General features: G+C 62.7%; 1 protein-coding gene across 3 annotated transcripts in view; it reads left to right on the top strand.

Annotated features, from left to right (window-relative positions):
* LOC115640049 (amyloid-beta A4 precursor protein-binding family B member 1-like) overlaps nt 1-17,839 on the top strand; it is a 31,315-nt gene extending 13,476 nt beyond the window's left edge. The window contains exons 2-8 of one of the 3 annotated variants that reach the window (XM_030542927.1): nt 2,954-3,159; nt 5,077-5,133; nt 10,204-10,289; nt 10,554-10,608; nt 11,833-11,970; nt 12,187-12,314; nt 17,332-17,839. In XM_030542927.1, coding sequence (XP_030398787.1) covers nt 2,954-3,159; nt 5,077-5,133; nt 10,204-10,289; nt 10,554-10,608; nt 11,833-11,970; nt 12,187-12,314; nt 17,332-17,626 — 965 coding nt within the window. In that variant the 3' untranslated portion in view covers nt 17,627-17,839. Of the gene's footprint in view, nt 1-2,953; nt 3,160-5,034; nt 5,134-10,203; nt 10,290-10,553; nt 10,609-11,832; nt 11,971-12,186; nt 12,315-17,331 lie in introns of all 3 variants that reach the window. The other 2 variants (XM_030542926.1, XM_030542928.1) reach the window with 2 other exon arrangements.
* Nucleotides 17,840-21,331: the final 3,492 nt, after the last annotated feature.

The raw sequence follows: 21,331 nt of genomic DNA, 5'->3' as shown, positions 1-21,331 counted from the left end.
CCGTGTTGTGTGGGGGGCACAGGCCGACCCAGGGGCTCCATGTTGTGGGGGGGAACAGGCCGACCCGGGGGCTCCGTGTTGTGGGGGGGGGGACAGGCCGGCCTGGGGGTTCCATGCTCTGAGGGGACAGCCCAGCCCGGGGGCTCCCTGCTGGAGGAGGGACGGGGGGCAGAGGTTTATTATATGACAGAAACACGGTCAAACCAGAGCTTATAGGTACAGAAACCAGGACCCCTCAGCCGGGTCTATCTTGGGGCCAAGCTCTTTCCCCAGCCAGCTCCAGCTGAGACTCTCCAGCCCCACCTCTGGCCTTTGTCACCTGATCTCTTTGATCTCCAGCTGGCACCTTTGCAGGGGAGGGGCCCAGGCCAGCAATTGCCAGCAAACAAGGTGTCAGCCATTCTCTGTGCAGGCCCCTAGGGCTCTGCAACGATCACACCCCCTTGTCTCACGATCTAGATACCTAAGAACTGCATTGGGGAAACTGAGGCACCCACACAATTTTCAGAGAAAACACCAAGAACATTCCCACCTCATCACAGAGACCTTCTGAGAAGAGGCTTTAGCCAAACCCAAGTCTCTGGGCTCAGTGCAATGGGGCAAATCGGCCTTTGTTGGTAATATTTGTATGACGCCTAAGTGTGCCTCAGTTTCCCTGGTGCGCCATGTTGTTTCCCAGGGTGGGGAAGGGACTGAGTGAGGAGTCAGTGCTGGGCTGTTCCGGGGAAGGAGCAGGCAGCTGCATCCCACATGCTCACGGGGAGGCTGAGCTGGGACGTGTTCAGCCCAGTGATCACTATCACCGGGCAGTGGGCTTGGCTGGGTCTGGCCGGTGCTCGGCTGGGTCTGGTGCCTGGCTTGGCTGGTCTGGTGCCCAGCTCGGCTGGGTCTGGCTGGAGCTTGGCTGGGTCTGGTGCCCGGCTCGGCTTGGTCTGGCCGGAGCTCGGCTTGGTCTGGCCGAAGCTCGGCTGGGTCTGGTGCCCGGCTCCGCTGGGTCTGGCTGGAGCTCGGCTGGGTCTGGTGCCTGGCTTGGCTGGGTCTGGCTGGAGCTTGGCTGGGTCTGGTGCCCAGCTCGGCTGGTCTGGTGTCCAGCTTGGCTGGGTCTGGCCGGAGCTCGGCTGGGTCTGGTGCCCAGCTCGGCTGGGTCTGGCCGGACCTTGGCTGGGTCTGGTGCCTGGTTCGGCTGGGTCTGGCTGGGGCTCGGCTGGGTCTGGTGCCCATCTCGGCTGGGTCTGGCTGGAGCTCGGGTGGGTCTGGTGCCTGGCTCGGGTGGGTCTGGCCAGAGGTCGTCTGGGTCTGGTGCCTGGCTCGGCTGGGTCTGGCCCGGACTCAGCTGGGTCTGGTGCCTGGTTCGGCTGGGTCTGGCTGGGGCTCGGCTGGGTCTGGTGCCCATCTCGGCTGGGTCTGGCTGGAGCTCGGCTGGGTCTGGTGCCTGGCTCGGCTGGGTCTGGCTGGGGCTCGGCTGGGTTTGGTGCCCTGGTCGGCTGGGTCTGGCTGGAGCTTGGCTGGGTCTGGCTGGGGCTCGGCTGGGTCTGGCTGGAGCTCGGCTGAGTCTGGTGCCTGGCTCGGCTGGGTCTGGCTGGGGCTCGGCTGGGTTTGGTGCCCTGGTCGGCTGGGTCTGGCTGGAGCTTGGCTGGGTCTGGCTGGAGCTCGGCTGGGTCTGGTGTCCGGCTCGGCTGGGTCTGGCTGGAGCTCGGCTGGGTCTGGTGCCCGGCTTGGCTGGGTCTGGCCGGGACTCAGCTGAGTCTGGTGCCCGGTTCGGCAGGGTCTGGCTGGGGCTCGGCTGGGTCTGGCTGGAGCTCGGCTGGGTCTGGTGCCTGGCTCAGCTGGGTCTGGCTGGGGCTTGGCTGGGTCTGGTGCCTGGCTCGGCTGGGTCTGGTGCCTGGCTCGGCAGGGTCTGGCTGGGGCTCGGCAGGGTCTGGCCGGGGCTCGGCTGGGTCTGGTGCCCGGGTCGGCTGGGTCTGGCCAGAGCTCGGCTGGGTCTGGTGCCTGGCTCGGCTGGGTCTGGCTGGGGCTCGGCTGGGTCTGGCTGGAGCTCGGCTGGGTCTGGTGCCTGGCTTGACTGGGTCTGGCTGGGTCTCGGCTGGGTCTGGTGCCCGGGTCGGCTGGGTCTGGCTGGAGCTCGGCTGGGTCTGGTGCCTGGCTCGGCTGGGTCTGGTTGGGGCTCGGCTGGGTCTGGTTCCCGGGTCAGCTGGGTCTGGCCAGAGCTCGGCTGGGTCTGGTGCCTGGCTCGGCTGGGTCTGGTTGGGGCTCGGCTGGGTCTGGTGCCCGGGTCGGCTGGGTCTGGCTGGAGCTCGTCTGGGTCTGGTGCCTGGCTCGGCTGGGTCTGGCCCGGACTCAGCTGGTCTGGTCCCTGGCTCGGCTGGGTCTGGCTGGGGCTCGGCTGGGTCTGGCTGGAGCTTGGCTGGGTCTGGTGCCCGGGTCGGCTGGGTCTGGCCGGGCTCAACTGGGTCTGGTTGCAGGACGACGACGAAGGGACTGTGTCATAGGCAGAGTCTCAGAGGCGTCTGACTTGGTGCCATCTGGACGAGGCCCTGACCGGACACTGCCCATCATTGTAACAGGGGCCCTGGGTTCCAGGCTGTTCCCAGGGGCCCCGCAGGGGCTGTTCCCAGCCCGGTGTCCGTCACGCCGGGAAATGGGGGGTAACAGGGGGGCCTGGCTGGGCCCCGAGCGAGTGGCGCTGGGCATCCCGTAGCACCATGCGAGTCAATGCAGCTGGAGCCCCAGGCCTGGCTGGGGTGGCCCCGGGAAGCCGCGCCCCTGGAAAGGTCTGGGGGGGCTCAGCTGAGGGCTGGCCATGGGGAATGAGCAGGCATAGTGAGGGGCAGGGCAGTGGGGTTGTGGCTGTGCTGGGGCCTGGGCCGGTGTGGGGGCCTCGTCCTGCCCCAGCTCGGGCCCGTCCTGACTCCCTGGGGGTGCCCGGCCCCGCTCACACCCCCTCCTTCCACAGACGCTGCCTGGGCCCGCAACGCCTTCGAGACGGACTCGGACCTACCTGCTGGATGGGTGAGGGTGCAGGATGCCTCGGGCACCTACTACTGGCACATCCCCACGGGCACCACGCAGTGGGAGCCGCCCACAGACCTGGGCCAGGTCGAGGGGGGCCGTGGCCCCGATCGTGACTCCCAGGGGAATACGCCCACTGAGGAGCAGCAGGTGAGAATCCTGTGGAGGCCCCCACCCTGGGGAGACGCTGCCAGTGCCCCAGGGACCCCCAGACACACCCTGGGGAGACGCTGCCAGTGCCCCAGGGACCCCCAGACACACCCTGGGGAGACGCTGCCAGTGCCCCAGGGACCCCCAGACACACCCTGGGGAGACGCTGCCAGTGCCCCAGGGATCCCCCCTACCTTGGGGAGACGCTGCCAGTGCCCCAGGGACCCCCACACACCCCCTGGGGAGACGCTGCCAGTGCCCCAGGGATCCCCCCTACCTTGGGGAGACGCTGCCAGTGCCCCAGGGACCCCCACACACCCCCTGGGGAGACGCTGCCAGGGACCCCCAGACACACCCTGGGGAGACGCTGCCAGTGCCCCAGGGACCCCCAGACACACCCTGGGGAGACGCTGCCAGTGCCCCAGGGACCCCCACACACCCCCTGGGGAGACGCTGCCAGTGCCCCAGGGATCCCCCCTACCTTGGGGAGACGCTGCCAGTGCCCCAGGGACCCCCAGACACACCCTGGGGAGACGCTGCCAGTGCCCCAGGAACACCTCCCCCACTGTGGGGAGACGCTGCTGGTGCACCAGGGACCCCCACACACCCCCTGGGGAGACACTGCCAGTGCCCCAGGAACCCCCCTGCTGCTGGTGCCCCAGGAGCCCCTCCCCCACACCCTGGGGAGACACTGCCAGTTCCCCAGGAAACGCCCCCCCCCCACCGTGGGGAGATGCTGCCATGCCCCAGGAACACTTCCCCCACCGTGGGGAGATGCTGCCGGTGACTCAGGGTGTCACAGAGTGTGGGGGAACACAAGGCCCTGCACCCCCACTTCCTGCGATTCACCAGGACTCTCAGCCAGCCAGTAAAACAGAAGGTTTATTAGCCGACAGGATCACAGTCCCAGGCAGGTCTTGCAGGGACAGACAACAGGATCCTCCCCTGTAAGGTCCATCTTGGGGTCCCAGGGGCATCACAGCCCCTCTGGGGGGGTCAGAGCCCTGTCTGCGCCTCCCTCCATTCCCCAGCCACCTCCCGAAAACTCCCTCTCTCCCCCCAGCGTCTCCTCCCCCAGCCTTCGTCCAGTGTCACCTGGCCTCCAACCCCTTCCTGGGTTCCCCCGTTACCTGCTCAGGTCTCCTCCCTCCAGCCAGTCTCCCATCCCCCCATGCAGATCATCCTCCCAGGCTGCCCCCCCTGCCCCCCACTCAGCATTCACAGGCCACAGTCAGAACAGTCCCAGTTTGTCACACAGGGACCCCCCCCAGGAGACATTGCCAGTGCCCCAGGGACCCCCCTACCCCAGAGAGACACTGCCGGTGCCCCAGGGACCCCCCACACACGCACACCCTGGGGAGACGCTGCCGGTGCCCCAGGGACCCCACCTCCCCACACACACACCCTGGGGAGACGCTGCCGGTGCCCCAGGGACCCTCCCCTGCTGCTGGTGCCCCAGGGACACCCCTGGGAGACTCTTCCGGCGCCCCCAGGGACTCCCCCCCCCCGGGGAGACACTGCCAGTGCCCCAGGGACCTCCCCCAGGTCTGGGCCTCCCCCCATCTCCAAACTGAAACTCTCCAGCCCCACCTCTGGCCTTTGTCTCTTTCCTGGGTCAGGAGGTCACCTGATCTCTTTGTTCTCCAGCACATTCAGCTGGCACCTTTGCAGGGGAGGAGCCCAGGCCATCAGTTGCCAGCAGACGGGGTGTCGGCCATTCTCTGTGCAGACACCATCACACTGGTCCCCTAGGGCTCTGCATCGATCACACCCCCTTATCCCACCACCTAGAGACTTAAGAAATGCATAGGGGAAACTGAGGCACCCACACAGTATTCAGAGAAAACATTAAGAACAGTCCCACTTTGTCACAAGGCCACGACCCCTACTGGCTGGTTTCTGTCCCGCTCTCTGCAGCTCACCTGGACGGGCTTTGTGGAGGCCGAGCGCTTGGCGGATGCCGAGGGCAGGAAGGTGAGTGCGGCACTGTGTGGCGGGAGCTGGTGCCAGGGGGCATTCAGGCCTTGCAGGGCAGGCGGAGGAGGGAGAAGGGGGCACCCCCAGGCCGGGCAGGAGTAGGGGTACTCACCACCCAGCCAGCAGCTGGAGAACGGCAGCAAAGCTCAGGCCTGGTCGCTGTAGGGTGTGCTGGGCACCACATCCCATCTGAGAGACCAGGCCTGTGTCTGGGGGGACGTTCTGTAATATTGTTACAGGGTGGGAGCCGTGTTAGTCTGTATCAGCAAAAACAACAGGAAGTCCTTGTGGCACCTTAGAGACTAACACATTTCTTTGGGCCTAAGCTTTCGTGGGCTACAGCCCACTTCATCAGACTTAAACTGCAGCAAGGGAGATTTAGGTTGGACATTAGGAAAAAGTTCCTAACTGTCAGGGTAGTTAAACACTGGAATAGATTGCCTAGGGAGGTTGTGGAATCTCCATCTCTGGAGATATTTAAGAGTAGGTTAGATAATGTCTATTAGGGATGGTCTAGACAGTATTTGGTCCTGCCATGAGGGCAGGGGACTGGACTCGATGACCTCTCGAGGTCCCTTCCAGTCCTAGAGTCTATGAGTCTATGAGACGCATCGAATGGAACATACAGGAGGAAGAGCTGTATACACAGAGAACGTGAAACAATGGGGGTTGCCATACTAACTCTAACTAGACTAATCAATTAAAGTGGGCTATCATCAGCAGGATTAAAAAAGCTTTTGTAGTGATAATCAGGAGGCCCCATTTCCAACCATTAAAAAGAAGGTGTGAGTAATGGTAGGGGGAAAATAGTTTAGTTTGTGTAATGACCCATCCACTCCCAGTCTTTATTCAGGCCTAATTTAATGGTGTCCAGTTTGCAAATTAACTTCACATAGAATATCAGGATGGGAAGGGATCTCAGGAGGTATCTAGTCCAACCTCCTGCTCAAAGCAGGGCCAAGCCCCAGACTGATTTTTGCCCCAGATCCCTAAGTGGACCCCTCAAGGAGTCAGCTCACAACCCTGGGTTTAGCAGGCCAATGCTCAAACCACTGAGCTATCCCTCCAGTTCTGCAGTTTCATCTTGGAGTCTGTTTTTGAAGTTTTTTTGTTGAAGAATTGCCACTTTTAGGTCTGTTATTGAGTGACAGAGAGGTTGAAGTGTTCTCCTGCTGGTTTTTGAATGTTATAATTCCTGATGTCAGATTTGTCAGACTTATAAGATGGTGTTTATGTGACCATTGGTTATTTGCATTGTAGTGTCCAGGAAGTAGATCTCTTGTGTGGACTGGTCCAGGCTGAGGATGATGGTGGGATGGAAATTGTTGAAATCTGGTGGAATTCCCCAGGGCATCCTTCCCATGGGTCCAGATGATGAAGATGTCATCAATGTAGCGCAAGCAGAGTAGGAGCGTTGGGGACAAGAGCTAAGGAAGCATTGTTCTAAGTCAGGAATAAAAATGTTGGCATACTGTGGGCCACGCGGGTACACATAGCAGTCCTGCTGACTTGAAGGTATAAATTGTCCCCAAATCTGACATAGTTGTGGGTGAGAACAAAATCACAAAGTTCAGCCACCAGGTTTGCCATGACATTATCAGGGATACTGTTCTTGACGGCTTGTAGTCCATCTTTGTATGGAATGTTGGTGTAGAGGGCTTCTACCTCGATAGTGGCCAGGATGGTGTTTTCTGGGAGATCACAGATGGATTGTAGTTTCCTCAGAAAGTCAGTGGTGTCTCGAAGGTAGCTTGGAGTGCTGGTAGCGTAGGGCCTGAGGAGAGAGTCCACATAGCCAAATGGTCCTGCCGTTAGGGTGCCAGCGCCTGAGATGATGGGACATCCAGGGTTTCCAGGTTTATGGATCTTGGGTAGCAGACAGAGTACCCCTGGTTGGGGCTGTAGGGGTGTGTCCATGTAGATTTGTTCCTGGGCTATAGTAGGGAGATTCCTGAGCAGATGGTGCAGTTTCTTTTGGTACCTCTCAGTGGGATCGGAGGATAATGGCCTGTAGAAGGGGTGTTGGAGAGCTGCCTAGCAGCCTCCTGTTCATACTCCGAGCTGTTCATGATGACAGCAGCGCCTCCTTTATCAGCCCCTTTGATTACGATGTCAGAGTTGTTCCTGAGGCCGTGGATGGCATTGTGTTCTGCACGGCTGAGGTTCTGGAGCAAGTGATGCTGCTTTTCCACAATTTCAGCCCGTGCACGTCAGCGGAAGCACTCTCTGTAGAAGTCCAGTCTGTTGTAGCGACCGCCAGGAGGAGTCCACGCAGAATCCTTCTTTCGGAAGTGTTGGTAGGGAGGTTTCTGTGGGTTCGTGTGCTGTTCAGTGCTGCGCTGGAAATATTCCTTGAGTCAGAGGTGTCGCAAGTAGGATTCTAGGTCACCGCAGAACTGTATCATGTTTGTGGGGGTGGAGGGGCAGAGGCAGAGGCCCCGAGATAGGACAGACTCTTCCTCCGGGCTTAGAATATAGCTGGATAGATTAACAACTTTGTTGGGTGAGTTAAGGGAACCACTGTTGTGGCCCCTTGTGGCATTACAACAATGCGGTTCTGGCAGGACCCAACTGAGAGTGCCAATTCAGGACCAATTGCTCAAACAGGGCAGTCACAGCCCAAGGCTGGGTTTTTTCCACCTCTAAGGCAAACCAAACCAGCCAGATCAAGAGGACTTTGGTCTCCCCCCACTAGCCAGGGCCGGCTCTAACGGCACACGGACTGCTCCCGCTGTTCACGGCGGCAATTTGGCGCGCTGCTTGCGGCGGCAAAAACAGTAGAGCCGGCCCTGCCACTGGCTGACTACAAGTCACACAAGCAATTCTCTTAGACACTCCAGTCTCCCAGTGTCACCACCAGTGCCACCCGTCCTGAGGGATGAATGGTTATGAAAACCAACACCCCAGTAAAAGAACAAGGTTCTCTCGATCCCAAAGGACCAAGCCCCAGACCCAGGTCAATATACACTTCAGATCTTACCCACAAATCACACTGTTGCGAATCCTTTAGAATCTAAAATCTAAAGGTTTATTCATAAAAGGAAGAAGGTAGAGATGAGAGCTAGAATTGGTTAAATGGAATCAATTCCATACAGTGATGGCAAAGTTCTTAGTTCAGGCTTGTAGCAGTAATGGAGTAAACGGCAGGGTCAAATCAAGTCTCTGGAGCATCACCCGCTGGGATGGGTCATTCAGTCCTTTGTGTAGAGCTTCAGCTTGTAGCAAAGTCCCTCCAGAGGTAAGAAGCAGGACTGAAGACAAGATGGAGATGAGGCATCAGCCTTGTATAGGCTTTTCCAGATGTAAGAACCTCTTTGTTCTTACTGTGGAAAATTACAGCAAAATGGAGTCTGGAGTCACATGGGCCAGTCCCTGCACACCCTGCTGAGTTACAAGGCGTATCTGCCTCTTCTCCATGGGTCAGTTGTGTAGCTGATGGTCCTTGATGGGCATCAAGCAGGCTAGGCAGAGCTAACACCAATTTATCTGGGGTGTCACCCAGAAGCACAGCACAAGTTTGAAATACAGACAGAACAGAGCCAATATTCATAACTTCAACTACAAAATGACACATGCACACAGACAGCATAATCATAACCAGCAACCTATAACCTGGTCTTAGACACCTTATATGACCCCCTTTACATAAGATTTGGTGCTGCCACAGGACCTTGGTTGCAACTATGTTCTATATGGTCCCAGATAATGTCAATAATGTCACAGGCGTGTAGGAATTCAGTTAGTTTAATGTCCTTTTTCCTCTGTAGAGAAGCAGAGTGTGTGTTGTAAATGGCTTGTTTCCCTCTGTCCTTTGCATGGCCACCCAGTGAGCGGTGTGGGGGGGTCACCCCCCATCTGGGTAGAAGGACAAGGGTGAAACCAGCTTGGATCAGCAGAGTTTCAGAAATACAAAGCCCCGGACAATCCCCCGTAACAGCAGGGCGCCCCGGCAGGGCGGGAAGTGGGGCCAGGGAGTGAGAGGAACGGCGAGCAGAGCTTGGGCTGGCTCCTGTCACTGGCTTGGTCTGATGTCTCATGGCTTAGCCCTGGCCCCCAGCCAGCCACGGCCTGGCAGCCAGTAGCCAGGTGATTGCTCAGTGGGACGTGCCAGCGTCTCAGGGATCATCGCGCCCTGACGGGGATGGACCAGCCCCTTGCCGGGGCCTGGCTGGGCTGGATTCGTGGCAGGGAGCCCCGAACAGAAACGGGGCCCAGGGCCTCCCCTGTGAGCTGCAGGGCCTGGGGCCCCAGTCCAATACAGGGGTCACCCCCGACATGCAGTGTGTGGGAGTCCGGACCCTGCACCCCCCATTCCTCAATTCACCGGGACTCTTAGCCAGCCGGGAAAACAGAGGTTTATTAGACGACAGGAACACAGTCCAAACCAGAGCTTGTAGGTACAGAAACCAGGACCCCTCAGTCAGCCCATCTTTGGGGGGTCCCCAGGGAGCCCAGACCCAGGTTCTGGGCCTTCCCCCATCTTCCCAGCCAGCTCTGAACTAACCCCCGCCCAGCTGTCTCCCCCAGCCACCCCCACCCTGCCTCCTGGCTCCTTTTCCAGGCTTTGTCCAGTTTCCCAGGCAGAAGGTGTCACCTGGGCCCAGCCCCCATCCCGGGCCCAGGTATCATCCCTCAAGTGATGATACCCCATCACCATCAGTATTAATGTAGACAGTAAAGTAGTGAAGCTCCCACCCAACATCCCCAGGCCAACACCCCCCACTCCCTACCTCACAATACCTGAGGGTCCTTAATGGGCCGTCAAGAGGGCTAGGCCGAGCCAACACCACTTGTCTGGGGTGTCACCCAGAAGCACAGCACAGGTTTGAACTACAGACAGAACAGAGCCAATACTCATAACTTTAAACAGAAAAATGAAACACGCATCCAGACAGCGTAATCGTAACCAGCAACCCATAACCGTGTCTTAGACACCTCATCTCACCCCCTTTATACAAGATTTGGTGCCACTCCAGGACCTTGGTTGCAACACTGATCTCTAGGGTCCCAGTTTGTGTCAATAACATCACACCAGCCCGACATGCTGTGACTCTATCCCTTGCCCAGGACGTCCCGTCGGAAGAGGAGACCCTGGAGCTCGGGCAGCAGGACTTGGAGCAACCCACCCTGCACCTGGCACTGCTGAGCCTCAGGTGAGTAGGGCAGGGCTGTTGGGGCCAGGCTCGGGCGTGGGGCCGGGGCCCCAACCTGCCGCGCTGTGCACCAAGACAGTGGGGCTGGGAGCCAGGACGACACGGGGCATCTCTACAGGATCCCCTTTGTGAGGCTTTGCCCTGTGACAGTGGGGCAGGACCCAGGGGCTGGGGTGACAGGGATCAGCCCAGGGGCACTTCCCATAGGGTGCGGGGGGCCAGGCAGTGCCCAGGGCGTCACCAGCCTCTCTTGCTCTTCCTCAGAGCGCCGAAAGCCAAGGAACAGATGCTGCATCTGGGCTCGCCCCTGGGCTCCAAGGTACGGCTGCCGGGTTACTGTCGTCATGGTGCCAGGGAAGCAGGGCTGCCAGGTGTCACGGAGTCCCCGGGCGATGCTCTGGAACTGCTCCCCACAAAGCCAGGCAGGACTCTGGGGAGCCTCCTCTCTCTTGGAGCAGACTGTCTGCAGGGCAAGAAGCTCCCACCGCTTCACCTCCTGGGTCTCTCCTTGAAGCATTCAGCATCCTCTGCCCCTCCGTGCGCTTCCCACAGCGAGTCCGCCCAGGCGGGGTCCTGGGGGGGCCAGAGGGTCCTGCACCCCCCCCTTGCAGTCATACCTGACTCTCAGCCAGCCAGTAACACAGAGGGTTATTTGATGACAGGAACAGGGTCTAAAACAGAGCTTGTAGGTACAGAGAACCAGACCCCTCGGCCAGGTCCATTCTGGGGCCTAGCGAGCCAGACAACCCCGTCTACCCTCACTTCCAGTCCCCAGCCAGCTCCAAAGTGACGCCCCCCGCAGCCCCTCCTCTCTGGCCTTAGTCTCTTTCCTGGGCCAGGAGGTCACCTGATCTCTTTATTCACCTTTAGCATCCCCTTGCCAGGGGGGAAGGGCCCCGGCCATTTGTTACCACGATACAGAGTGTTGGCCATTTATGCACACTGGAGACTTAAGAAATGCATAGGGGAAACTGAGGCACCCACACAGTATTCAGAGGAAACATTAAGAACAGTCCCACTTTGTCACACCGGGTTACTGTCGTCATGGCACCCAGAGCAACAGGGATGCTGGATTACTGTTGTCATGGCACCCAGGGCAACAGGGATGCTGGATTACTGTTGTCATGGCACCCAGGGCAACAGGGATGCTGGATTACTGTTGTCACGGTGCCGGGATAGCAGGGGCTGCTGGGTTACTGTCGTCATGGTGCTGGGAAATGCTGCCAGCTAAGTACAGCAAGTGCGCCCATTTAGCCTGGTATCATTCACCCCCAGTCAGACCCCTGGGCCCAGCCAGCCCCTCCCGTCCCCCCCGCACCGGGTCAGACCTCTGGGCCCTCCAGTGGCTGGCGGGGGTGACTCTGCTGGGGCTGGTGGGGCTCTGGCAAGAGATGGGGCTGGCAGGGTGGTGGTGGTGGGGCTGTGCCTGGTGGGGGGATTGTGCCAGTTGGAGGGGGTTGGTGGGGAACTATGTCAGGGGGCTGTGGCTGGGTGGTCGGCGGGGGTGGCTGGCAGCAGCCCCATGGCGTGTCCTCTTCACCAGAGCTTCCCGGTGCGGTCGCTGGGCTGGGTGGAGATGAGCGAGGAGGAGCTGGCGCCAGGCAAGAGCAGCGCGGCCGTGAACTCCTGCATCCGCCAGCTGGCCGGCCGCGGGGTCCCCCCGCCGGGGGGCTGGGACCAGGTGAGTGGGGCAGCTGGGGGGAAGTGCGGGGCTGGTCTGGTCCCTGGGGCTGCGGGCTGGGTTGGGCTGTGAGCTGCAGGGAAAGAGGTCCCCATGGGGCTAATCCCCAGCCAGCCCCACATCCTCCCACTGCTGCCCTGCCCCAGGCCTGACCTCTGACCCTATGCTGCCCCCCCTCTGATCCCCTCCCCCACCCTGACCCCGCTCTCCCCCCAGGGCCGGGCCATGCTGCTGCTCCTGGACCACGAGACGCTGCGGCTGCTGGAGCCAGTGGAGCGGACGCTGTTGCATGCCCAGCCCGTGGCCAGCATCCGCGTGTGGGGCGTCGGCCGGGACGATGGCAGGTAGGGGGCTCTGGGGAGCCGGATGAGCCCCGCAGGGCGCGGCGCAGGGACCACCACAGGGGAGCGCTGCAGGGCCCTGAGGCTGCAGGCAGGGCAGGGTCCAGCTTGGGGGCCCCCTTGCCCAGCCCCCCTAACTCTCCGGGACACAGAGCTGTACGATACCGTCCCCGTGTGCCCTGGCCCATCACCCCCTGTGCGCAATGACGCTGGCTTTGGTGGGACCCTTCTGAGAGGAACAATGCAGGACAAATTGCTCGGAGCAGGGCAGTCACAGCCCCAGACTTGGGGTCCTTTGCACACCAATGCAAACCAAACTGGCCAGACAGAGAGGACATCGGTCTCACCCACTGGCCAACCACAAGTCACGCAAGCAATTTCCTTACACACTCCAGTCTCCCAGTATCACCACCAGTGCCACTCCGTCCTGGGGCTGAATGGTTATGAAAACCAACACCCCAGTAAAAGAAAAAGGTTCTCTCGATCCCAAAGGACCAAGCCCCAGACCCAGGTCAATATACACATCAGATCTTACCCACAAATCATGCTGTTGCCAATCCTTTAGAATCTAAAATCTAAAGGTTTATTCATAAAAGGAAAAAGGTAGAGATGAGAGCTAGAATTGGTTAAATGGAATCAGTTCCATACAGTAATGGCAAAGTTCTTAGTTCAGGCTTGTAGCAGTGATGGAGTAAACTGCAGGTTCAAATCAAGTCTCTGGAACATCCCCCGCTGGGATGGGTCATTCAGTCCTTTGTGCAGAGCTTCAGTTTGTAGCAAAGTCCCTCCAGAGTCAGAAGCAGGATTGAAGACAAGATGGAGGGGTTTCCAGGGCCTTTTATATTCTCTGCCCGTGCAAGGACGCCCCGTCCGTTCTTACTGTGGAAAATCACAGCAGCGAGATGGAGTGTGGAGTCACGTCAAGTGGAGGGATAGCTCAGTGGTTTGAGCATTGGCCTGCTAAACCCAGAGCTGTGAGCTCAATCCTTGAGGGGGCCACTTAGGGATCTGGGGCAAAAATCTGTCTGGGGCTTGGTCCTGCTTTGAGCAGGGGGTTAGACTAGATACCTCCTGAGGTCCCTTCTGTCATGGAGTGTGGGGGAGTCTGGCCCTGCACCCCTTTTCCTGGGACTCTCAGCGAGCCAGTAAAACAGAAGGTTTATTGGACAACAGGATTGCAGGTTACAGCAGAGCCTGGAGGCCCCACCAGGACCCCCCCAATCAAGTCCTTCTCGGGGTTCAGGATGCTTGGATCCCAGCATAGGATAGCCTGAATTCCGCCCCAAACCCAAACTGAACTGCCCCTCCTCCAGCCGGCCGATTCCTTTGTCCAGCTTCCCGGGCCAAGCTGCTAACCCCCTCCCCCCTACCTGGCTCAGGTTACAGGCTTAAAGATCCTGTCCCTCACCTAAAGACATCCCCCACACAGACAGCCCCTACTCCATCACACCTTCCAGCCCTGATATTCTGTGAACTGAGTCACACACAGTACTATAGAAAAACAGTAAGACTCCCATAGACTCATATATATCATAACAGGGAAAATTCCTACTAGGTCACTCCAATCCTTGACTCTGGGAGCCAGCCTGACCCTGCTCTGCGGTGAGAACCCCACTCCTGGGCTGATCACACACAGCCTCAGGCATGTAATACACTCCTTGGATTGTGCAACTGAATGACACTAGCCAATATCTCTGGCCCAGACACAACCCTACGAACATACATGTTGCAGTGTCCAGTTATGCCCACTGGACGCTGCAAGCTTATATGAGCTCATTAATTGAACAAAGAAATTGATTTGTACCAGGCCTGTTATCCCAAGGGAAGTCTCTGACACACTTCAACCAAGCACACTGCTTCAGGTAGAATAAACGAGCAGATTTATTAACTACAAAGATAGATTTTAAGTGATTATAAGTTAAAGCACAGGAAGTCGGATTTGGTGAAATGAAATAAAAGCAAAACGCATTCTTAGCTGCTCTTAACACTTTCACAAACTTCGATGTGTCTCACCACAGGCTGGCTGGTCACCCTTCAGCCAGGATCTCCCCTTGGATCAGCACTTCAGTCGCTAGGTGGGGGTGTCTGTAGATGGAGGTGGTAAGGGGAGGACGATAGAACTGACCAAGGGAAGGGGAGTGACTCACTCAGGAGTCCAACAGATCCTTTGTTGCTGCCTAGGCCAGTGTCATTTGTTCCTGTGAGGCTGGGCTGGGTTTGTCCCATATATGCCCAGATGAGGGGTGAACTGCCCCTCTGCTCCTGGAGAGTCTTTGCTTGGGCTTGTTTTAAGCCACAAGGACACATTTTCAGTCTCGTAGTTATAGACATGAAATTACAACCTCTAACATCACTATAACAACAATGCTCAGACACCCGACGTGACAAACTTTGCATTGGATCCCACTCAGTCATTTTACAGAGATGAACATGGGGCTGCAGGGAGTTCCCCCGAGGTACAGAGCGTCACACTCACATACAGCATAACAAGGGAAAATACCCACTACCTCAGCCCCACCGCCGGGGGATGCTGGGCTCTGCACCCCGCTACTGGGAGATGCTGGGCTCTGAACCCCGCTACTGGGAGATGCTGGGCTCTGCACCCCACCGGGGGACGCTGGGCTCTGCACCCCGCTACTGGGAGATGCTGGGCTCTGAACCCCGCTACTGGGAGATGCTGGGCTCTGCACCCCGCCGGGGGACGCTGGGCTCTGCACCCTGCTACTGGGAGATGCTGGGCTCTGCACCCCGCCGGGGGACGCTGGGCTCTGCACCCCACTACTGGGAGATGCTGGGCTCTGCACCCCGCCGGGGGACGCTGGGCTCTGCACCCCGCTACTGGGAGATGCTGGGCTCTGAACCCCGCTACTGGGAGATGCTGGGCTCTGCACCCCGCCGGGGGACGCTGGGCTCTGCACCCCACTACTGGGAGATGCTGGGCTCTGCACCCCGCTACTGGGAGATGCTGGGCTCTGCACCCCGCCGGGGGATGCTGGGCTCTGCACCCTGCCGGGGGATGCTGGGCTCTGCACTCCGCTACTGGGAGATGCTGGGCTCTGCACTCCGCTACTGGGAGATGCTGGGCTCTGCACCCCGCCGGGGGATGCTGGGCTCTGCACCCTGCCGGGGGATGCTGGGCTCTGCACTCCGCTACTGGGAGATGCTGGGCTCTGCACCCCGCTACTGGGAGATGCTGGGCTCTGCACCCTGCCGGGGGACGCTGGGCTCTGCACCCCGCTACTGGGAGATGCTGGGCTCTGCACCCCGCCGGGGGACGCTGGGCTCTGCACCCCGCTACTGGGAGATTCCGGGGTCTGAACCCCGCTACTGGGAGATGCTGGGCTCTGCACCCCGCCGGGGGACGCTGGGCTCTGCACCCCGCTACTGGGAGATGCTGGGCTCTGCACCCCGCCGGGGGACGCTGGGCTCTGCACCCCGCTACTGGGAGATGCTGGGCTCTGAACCCCACTACTGGGAGATGCTGGGCTCTGCACCCCGCCGGGGGACGCTGGGCTCTGCACCCCGCTACTGGGAGATGCTGGGTTCTGCACCCCGCCGGGGGACGCTGGGCTCTGCACCCCGCTACTGGGAGATGCTGGGCTCTGCACCCCGCCGGGGGACGCTGGGCTCTGCTCCCCGCTACTGGGAGATGCTGGGCTCTGCACACCGCCGGGGGACGCTGGGCTCTGCACCCCACTACTGGGAGATGCTGGGCTCTGCACCCCGCCGGGGGACGCTGGGCTCTGCACCCCGCTACTGGGAGATGCTGGGCTCTGCACCCCGCCGGGGGACGCTGCGCTCTGCTCCCCGCTACTGGGAGATGCTGGGCTCTGCACCCCGCCGGGGGACGCTGCGCTCTGCTCCCCGCTACTGGGAGATGCTGGGCTCTGCACCCCGCTACTGGGAGATGCTGGGCTCTGCACCCCGCCGGGGGATGCTGGGCTCTGCACCCTGCCGGGGGATGCTGGGCTCTGCACTCCGCTACTGGGAGATGCTGGGCTCTGCACCCCGCTACTGGGAGATGCTGGGCTCTGCACCCTGCCGGGGGACGCTGGGCTCTGCACCCCGCTACTGGGAGATGCTGGGCTCTGCACCCCGCCGGGGGACGCTGGGCTCTGCACCCCGCTACTGGGAGATTCCGGGGTCTGAACCCCGCTACTGGGAGATGCTGGGCTCTGCACCCCGCCGGGGGACGCTGGGCTCTGCACCCCGCTACTGGGAGATGCTGGGCTCTGCACCCCGCCGGGGGACGCTGGGCTCTGCACCCCGCTACTGGGAGATGCTGGGCTCTGAACCCCACTACTGGGAGATGCTGGGCTCTGCACCCCGCCGGGGGACGCTGGGCTCTGCACCCCGCTACTGGGAGATGCTGGGTTCTGCACCCCGCCGGGGGACGCTGGGTTCTGCACCCCGCTACTGGGAGATGCTGGGCTCTGCACCCCGCCGGGGGACGCTGGGCTCTGCTCCCCGCTACTGGGAGATGCTGGGCTCTGCACCCCGCCGGGGGATGCTGGGCTCTGCACCCCACTACTGGGAGATGCTGGGCTCTGAACCCCGCCGGGGGACGCTGGGTTCTGCTCCCCGCTACTGGGAGATGCTGGGCTCTGCACCCCGCCGGGGGACGCTGGGCTCTGCACCCCGCTACTGGGAGATGCTGGGCTCTGCACCCCGCCGGGGGACGCTGCGCTCTGCTCCCCGCTACTGGGAGATGCTGGGCTCTGCACCCTGCTGCCATCTACATGGAGGGCCCCCTTGGTGAGGGGAAACTGGCTCCAGACTCATTGCACATCTCAGCCAACACCTATGTCTCGTCTGGACCCTGGCTGGATGGGATCTGGCCGGTGTCGAGCTCAGGGCAGGGGGGTGCCTGGACCCCCCCCCTCCCGGATAGGTTGGTGGGAAGATGCTGCAGGGCTCAGTTTGGCAGGCAGGGTCAGAGGTCATGACCTCCAGAACATGACCCCCCCGCTCAGGTTGAGGACTCAGCAGAGGGCTCTGACATTCGGGGTCTCACCCACAGGGACTTTGCCTATGTGGCCCGGGACCCACTGACTCAGATGCTGAAATGCCACGTCTTCCGGTGTGAGACACCAGCCAAGCTCATTGCCACCAGCCTGCAGGCCGTCTGCTCCCAGGTGAGACCCCCCCCAACCTCCCTGGGCCCCCCCGAACCTCCCCAACTTCCCCCCCATCGCCACCAGCCTGCAGGCTGTCTGCTCCCAGGTGAGACCCCCCAACCTCCCCGGGCCCCCCCCGAGCCCTCCCAACTTCCCCCCCCATTGTCACCAGTCTGCAGGCCGTCTGCTCCCAGGTGAGACCCCCCAACCTCCCCGGGCCCCCCCCGAGCCCTCCCAACTTCCCCCCCATCGCCACCAGCCTGCAGGCTGTCTGCTCCCAGGTGAGACCCCCCCAACCTCCCCAGGCCCCCCCGAATCCTCCCAACTTCCCCCCCATCGCCACCAGCCTGCAGGCCGTCTGCTCCCAGGTGAGACCCCCCCAACCTCCCTGGGCCCCCCCCGAACCTCCCCAACCCCCCCCCATCGCCACCAGCCTGCAGGCTGTCTGTTCCCAGGTGAGACTCCCCAACCTCCCTGGGCCCCCCCGAACCTCCCCAAACCCCCCCCCCCATCGCCACCAGCCTGCAGGCTGTCTGCTCCCAGGTGAGACCCCCCCCCAACCTCTCTGGGCCCCCCCGAACCTCCCCAACCCCCCCCCCCATCGCCACCAGCCTGCAGGCTGTCTGCTCCCAGGTGAGACCCCCCCAACCTCTCTGGGCCCCCCCGAACCTCCCCAACCCCCCCCCCCATCGCCACCAGCCTGCAGGCTGTCTGCTCCCAGGTGAGACCCTCCAACCTCCCTGGGCCCCCCCGAACCTCCCCAACCCCCCCCCATCGCCACCAGCCTGCAGGCTGTCTGCTCCCAGGTGAGACCCCCCCAACCTCCCCGGGCCCCCCCGAACCTCCCCAACCCCCCCCCCATTGCCACCAGCCTGCAGGCTGTCTGCTCCCAGGTGAGACCCCCCAACCTCTCTGGGCCCCCCCGAACCTCCCCAACCCCCCCCCCATCGCCACCAGCCTGCAGGCTGTCTGCTCCCAGGTGAGACCCCCCAACCTCCCTGGGCCCCCCCGAACCTCCCCAACCCCCCCCCCCATCGCCACCAGCCTGCAGGCCGTCTGCTCCCAGGTGAGACCCCCCCAACCTCCCTGGGCCCCCCCGAACCTCCCCAACCCCCCCCCCATCGCCACCAGCCTGCAGGCTGTCTGCTCCCAGGTGAGACCCCCCCAACCTCCCCGGGCCCCCCCGAACCTCCCCAAACCCCCCCCCCATCGCCACCAGCCTGCAGGCCGTCTGCTCCCAGGTGAGACCCCCCCAACCTCCCTGGGCCCCCCCGAACCTCCCCAACCCCCCCCCCCTCGCCACCAGCCTGCAGGCTGTCTGCTCCCAGGTGAGACCCCCCCAACCTCCCTGGGCCCCCCCGAACCTCCCCAACCCCCCCATCGCCACCAGCCTGCAGGCTGTCTGTTCCCAGGTGAGACCCCCCCAACCTCCCTGGGCCCCCCCGAACCTCCCTAACCCCCCCCCCATCGCCACCAGCCTGCAGGCCGTCTGCTCCCAGGTGAGACCCCCCCACCCTCCCTGGGCCCCCCCGAACCTCCCCAACCCCCCCCCCATCGCCACCAGCCTGCAGGCTGTCTGCTCCCAGGTGAGACCCCCCCAACCTCCCTGGGCCCCCCCGAACCTCCCCAACCCCCCCCATCGCCACCAGCCTGCAGGCCGTCTGTTCCCAGGTGAGACCCCCCCAACCTCCCTGGGCCCCCCCGAACCTCCCCAACCCCCCCCCATCGCCACCAGCCTGCAGGCCGTCTGCTCCCAGGTGAGACCCCCCCAACCTCCCTGGGCCCCCCCGAACCTCCCCAACCCCCCCCCATCGCCACCAGCCTGCAGGCTGTCTGCTCCCAGGTGAGACCCCCCCCAACCTCCCTGGGCCCCCCTGAACCTCCCCAACCCCCCCCCATCGCCACCAGCCTGCAGGCTGTCTGCTCCCAGGTGAGACCCCCCAACCTCCCTGGGCCCCCCCGAACCTCCCCAACCCCCCCCCCATTGCCACCAGCCTGCAGGCCGTCTGCTCCCAGGTGAGACCCCCCCAACCTCCCTGGGCCCCCCCGAGCCTCCCCAACCCCCCCCCATCGCCACCAGCCTGCAGGCCGTCTGCTCCCAGGTGAGACCCCCCGAACCTCCCTGGGCCCCCCCGAACCTCCCCAACCCCCCCCCATCGCCAGCAGCCTGCAGGCCGTCTGTTCCCAGGTGAGACCCCCCCAACCTCCCCAGGCCCCCCCGAACCTCCCCAACCCCCCCCATCGCCACCAGCCTGCAGGCCGTCTGCTCCCAGGTGAGACCCCCCCAACCTCCCTGGGCCCCCCCCGAACCTCCCCAACCCCTCCCCATCGCCAGCAGCCTGCAGGCCGTCTGTTCCCAGGTGAGACCCCCCCAACCTCCCCAGGCCCCCCCGAACCTCCCCAACCCCCCCCCCATCGCCACCAGCCTGCAGGCCGTCTGCTCCCAGGTGAGACCCCCCCAACCTCCCTGGGCCCCCCCGAACCTCCCCAACCCCCCCCCCATTGCCACCAGCCTGCAGGCTGTCTGCTCCCAGGTGAGACCCCCCCAACCTCCCCGGGCCCCCCCCGAGCCTCCCCAACCCCCCCCCCATCGCCACCAGCCTGCAGGCTGTCTGCTCCCAGGTGAGACCCCCCCAACCTCCCTGGGCCCCCCCGAACCTCCCCAACCCCCCCCCCCCCCATCGCCACCAGCCTGCAGGCTGTCTGTTCCCAGGTGAGACCCCCCAACCTCCCTGGGCCCCCCCCGAACCTCCCCAAACCCCCCCCCCATCGCCACCAGCCTGCAGGCTGTTTGCTCCCAGGTGAGACCCCCCCAACCTCTCTGGGCCCCCCCGAACCTCCCCAACCCCCCCCCCCCCCATCGCCACCAGCCTGCAGGCTGTCTGCTCCCAGGTGAGACCCCCCAACCTCCCTGGGCCCCCCCGAACCTCCCCAACCCCCCCCCCCATCGCCACCAGCCTGCAGGCTGTCTGCTCCCAGGTGAGACCCCCCCAACCTCCCTGGGCCCCCCCGAACCTCCCCAACCCCCCCCCTCGCCACCAGCCTGCAGGCTGTCTGCTCCCAGGTGAGACCCCCCCCAACCTCTCTGGGCCCCCCCGAACCTCCCCAACCCCCCCCCCCCATCGCCACCAGCCTGCAGGCTGTCTGCTCCCAGTGAGACCCCCCAACCTCCCCAGGCCCCCCCGAACCTCCCCAACCCCCCCCCATCGCCACCAGCCTGCAGGCTGTCTGCTCCCAGGTGAGACCCCCCCCAATCTCCCTGGGCCCCCCCGAACCTCCCCAAACCCCCCCCCATCGCCACCAGCCTGCAGGCTGTCTGCTCCCAGGTGAGACCCCCCCAACCTCTCTGGGCCCCCCCGAACCTCCCCAACCCCCCCCCCCATCGCCACCAGCCTGCAGGCTGTCTGCTCCCAGGTGAGACCCCCCCAACCTCCCTGGGCCCCCCCGAACCTCCCCAACCCCCCCCCCATCGCCACCAGCCTGCAGGCTGTCTGCTCCCAGGTGAGACCCCCCCAACCTCCCTGGGCCCCCCCCCGAACCTCCCCAACCCCCCCCCCATCGCCACCAGCCTGCAGGCCGTCTGCTCCCAGGTGAGACCCTCCAACCTCCCTGGGCCCCCCCGAACCTCCCCAACCCCCCCCCCCATCGCCACCAGCCTGCAGGCCATCTGCTCCCAGGTGAGACCCCCCCAACCTCCCCGGGCCCCCCCGAACCTCCCCAACCCCCCCCCCCATTGCCACCAGCCTGCAGGCTGTCTGCTCCCAGGTGAGACCCCCCCAACCTCTCTGGGCCCCCCCGAACCTCCCAACCCCCCCCCCCATTCGCCACCAGCCTGCAGGCGGTCTGCTCCCAGGTGAGACCCCCCAACCTCCCCAGGCCCCCCGAACCTCCCCACCTCCCCAC

The sequence above is a fragment of the Gopherus evgoodei genome, unplaced genomic scaffold (genome assembly GCF_007399415.2).
Source record: "Gopherus evgoodei ecotype Sinaloan lineage unplaced genomic scaffold, rGopEvg1_v1.p scaffold_185_arrow_ctg1, whole genome shotgun sequence".
Classification (NCBI taxonomy): Eukaryota; Metazoa; Chordata; order Testudines; family Testudinidae; genus Gopherus; species Gopherus evgoodei.
This window is presented reverse-complemented; position numbering and strand designations above follow the sequence as displayed.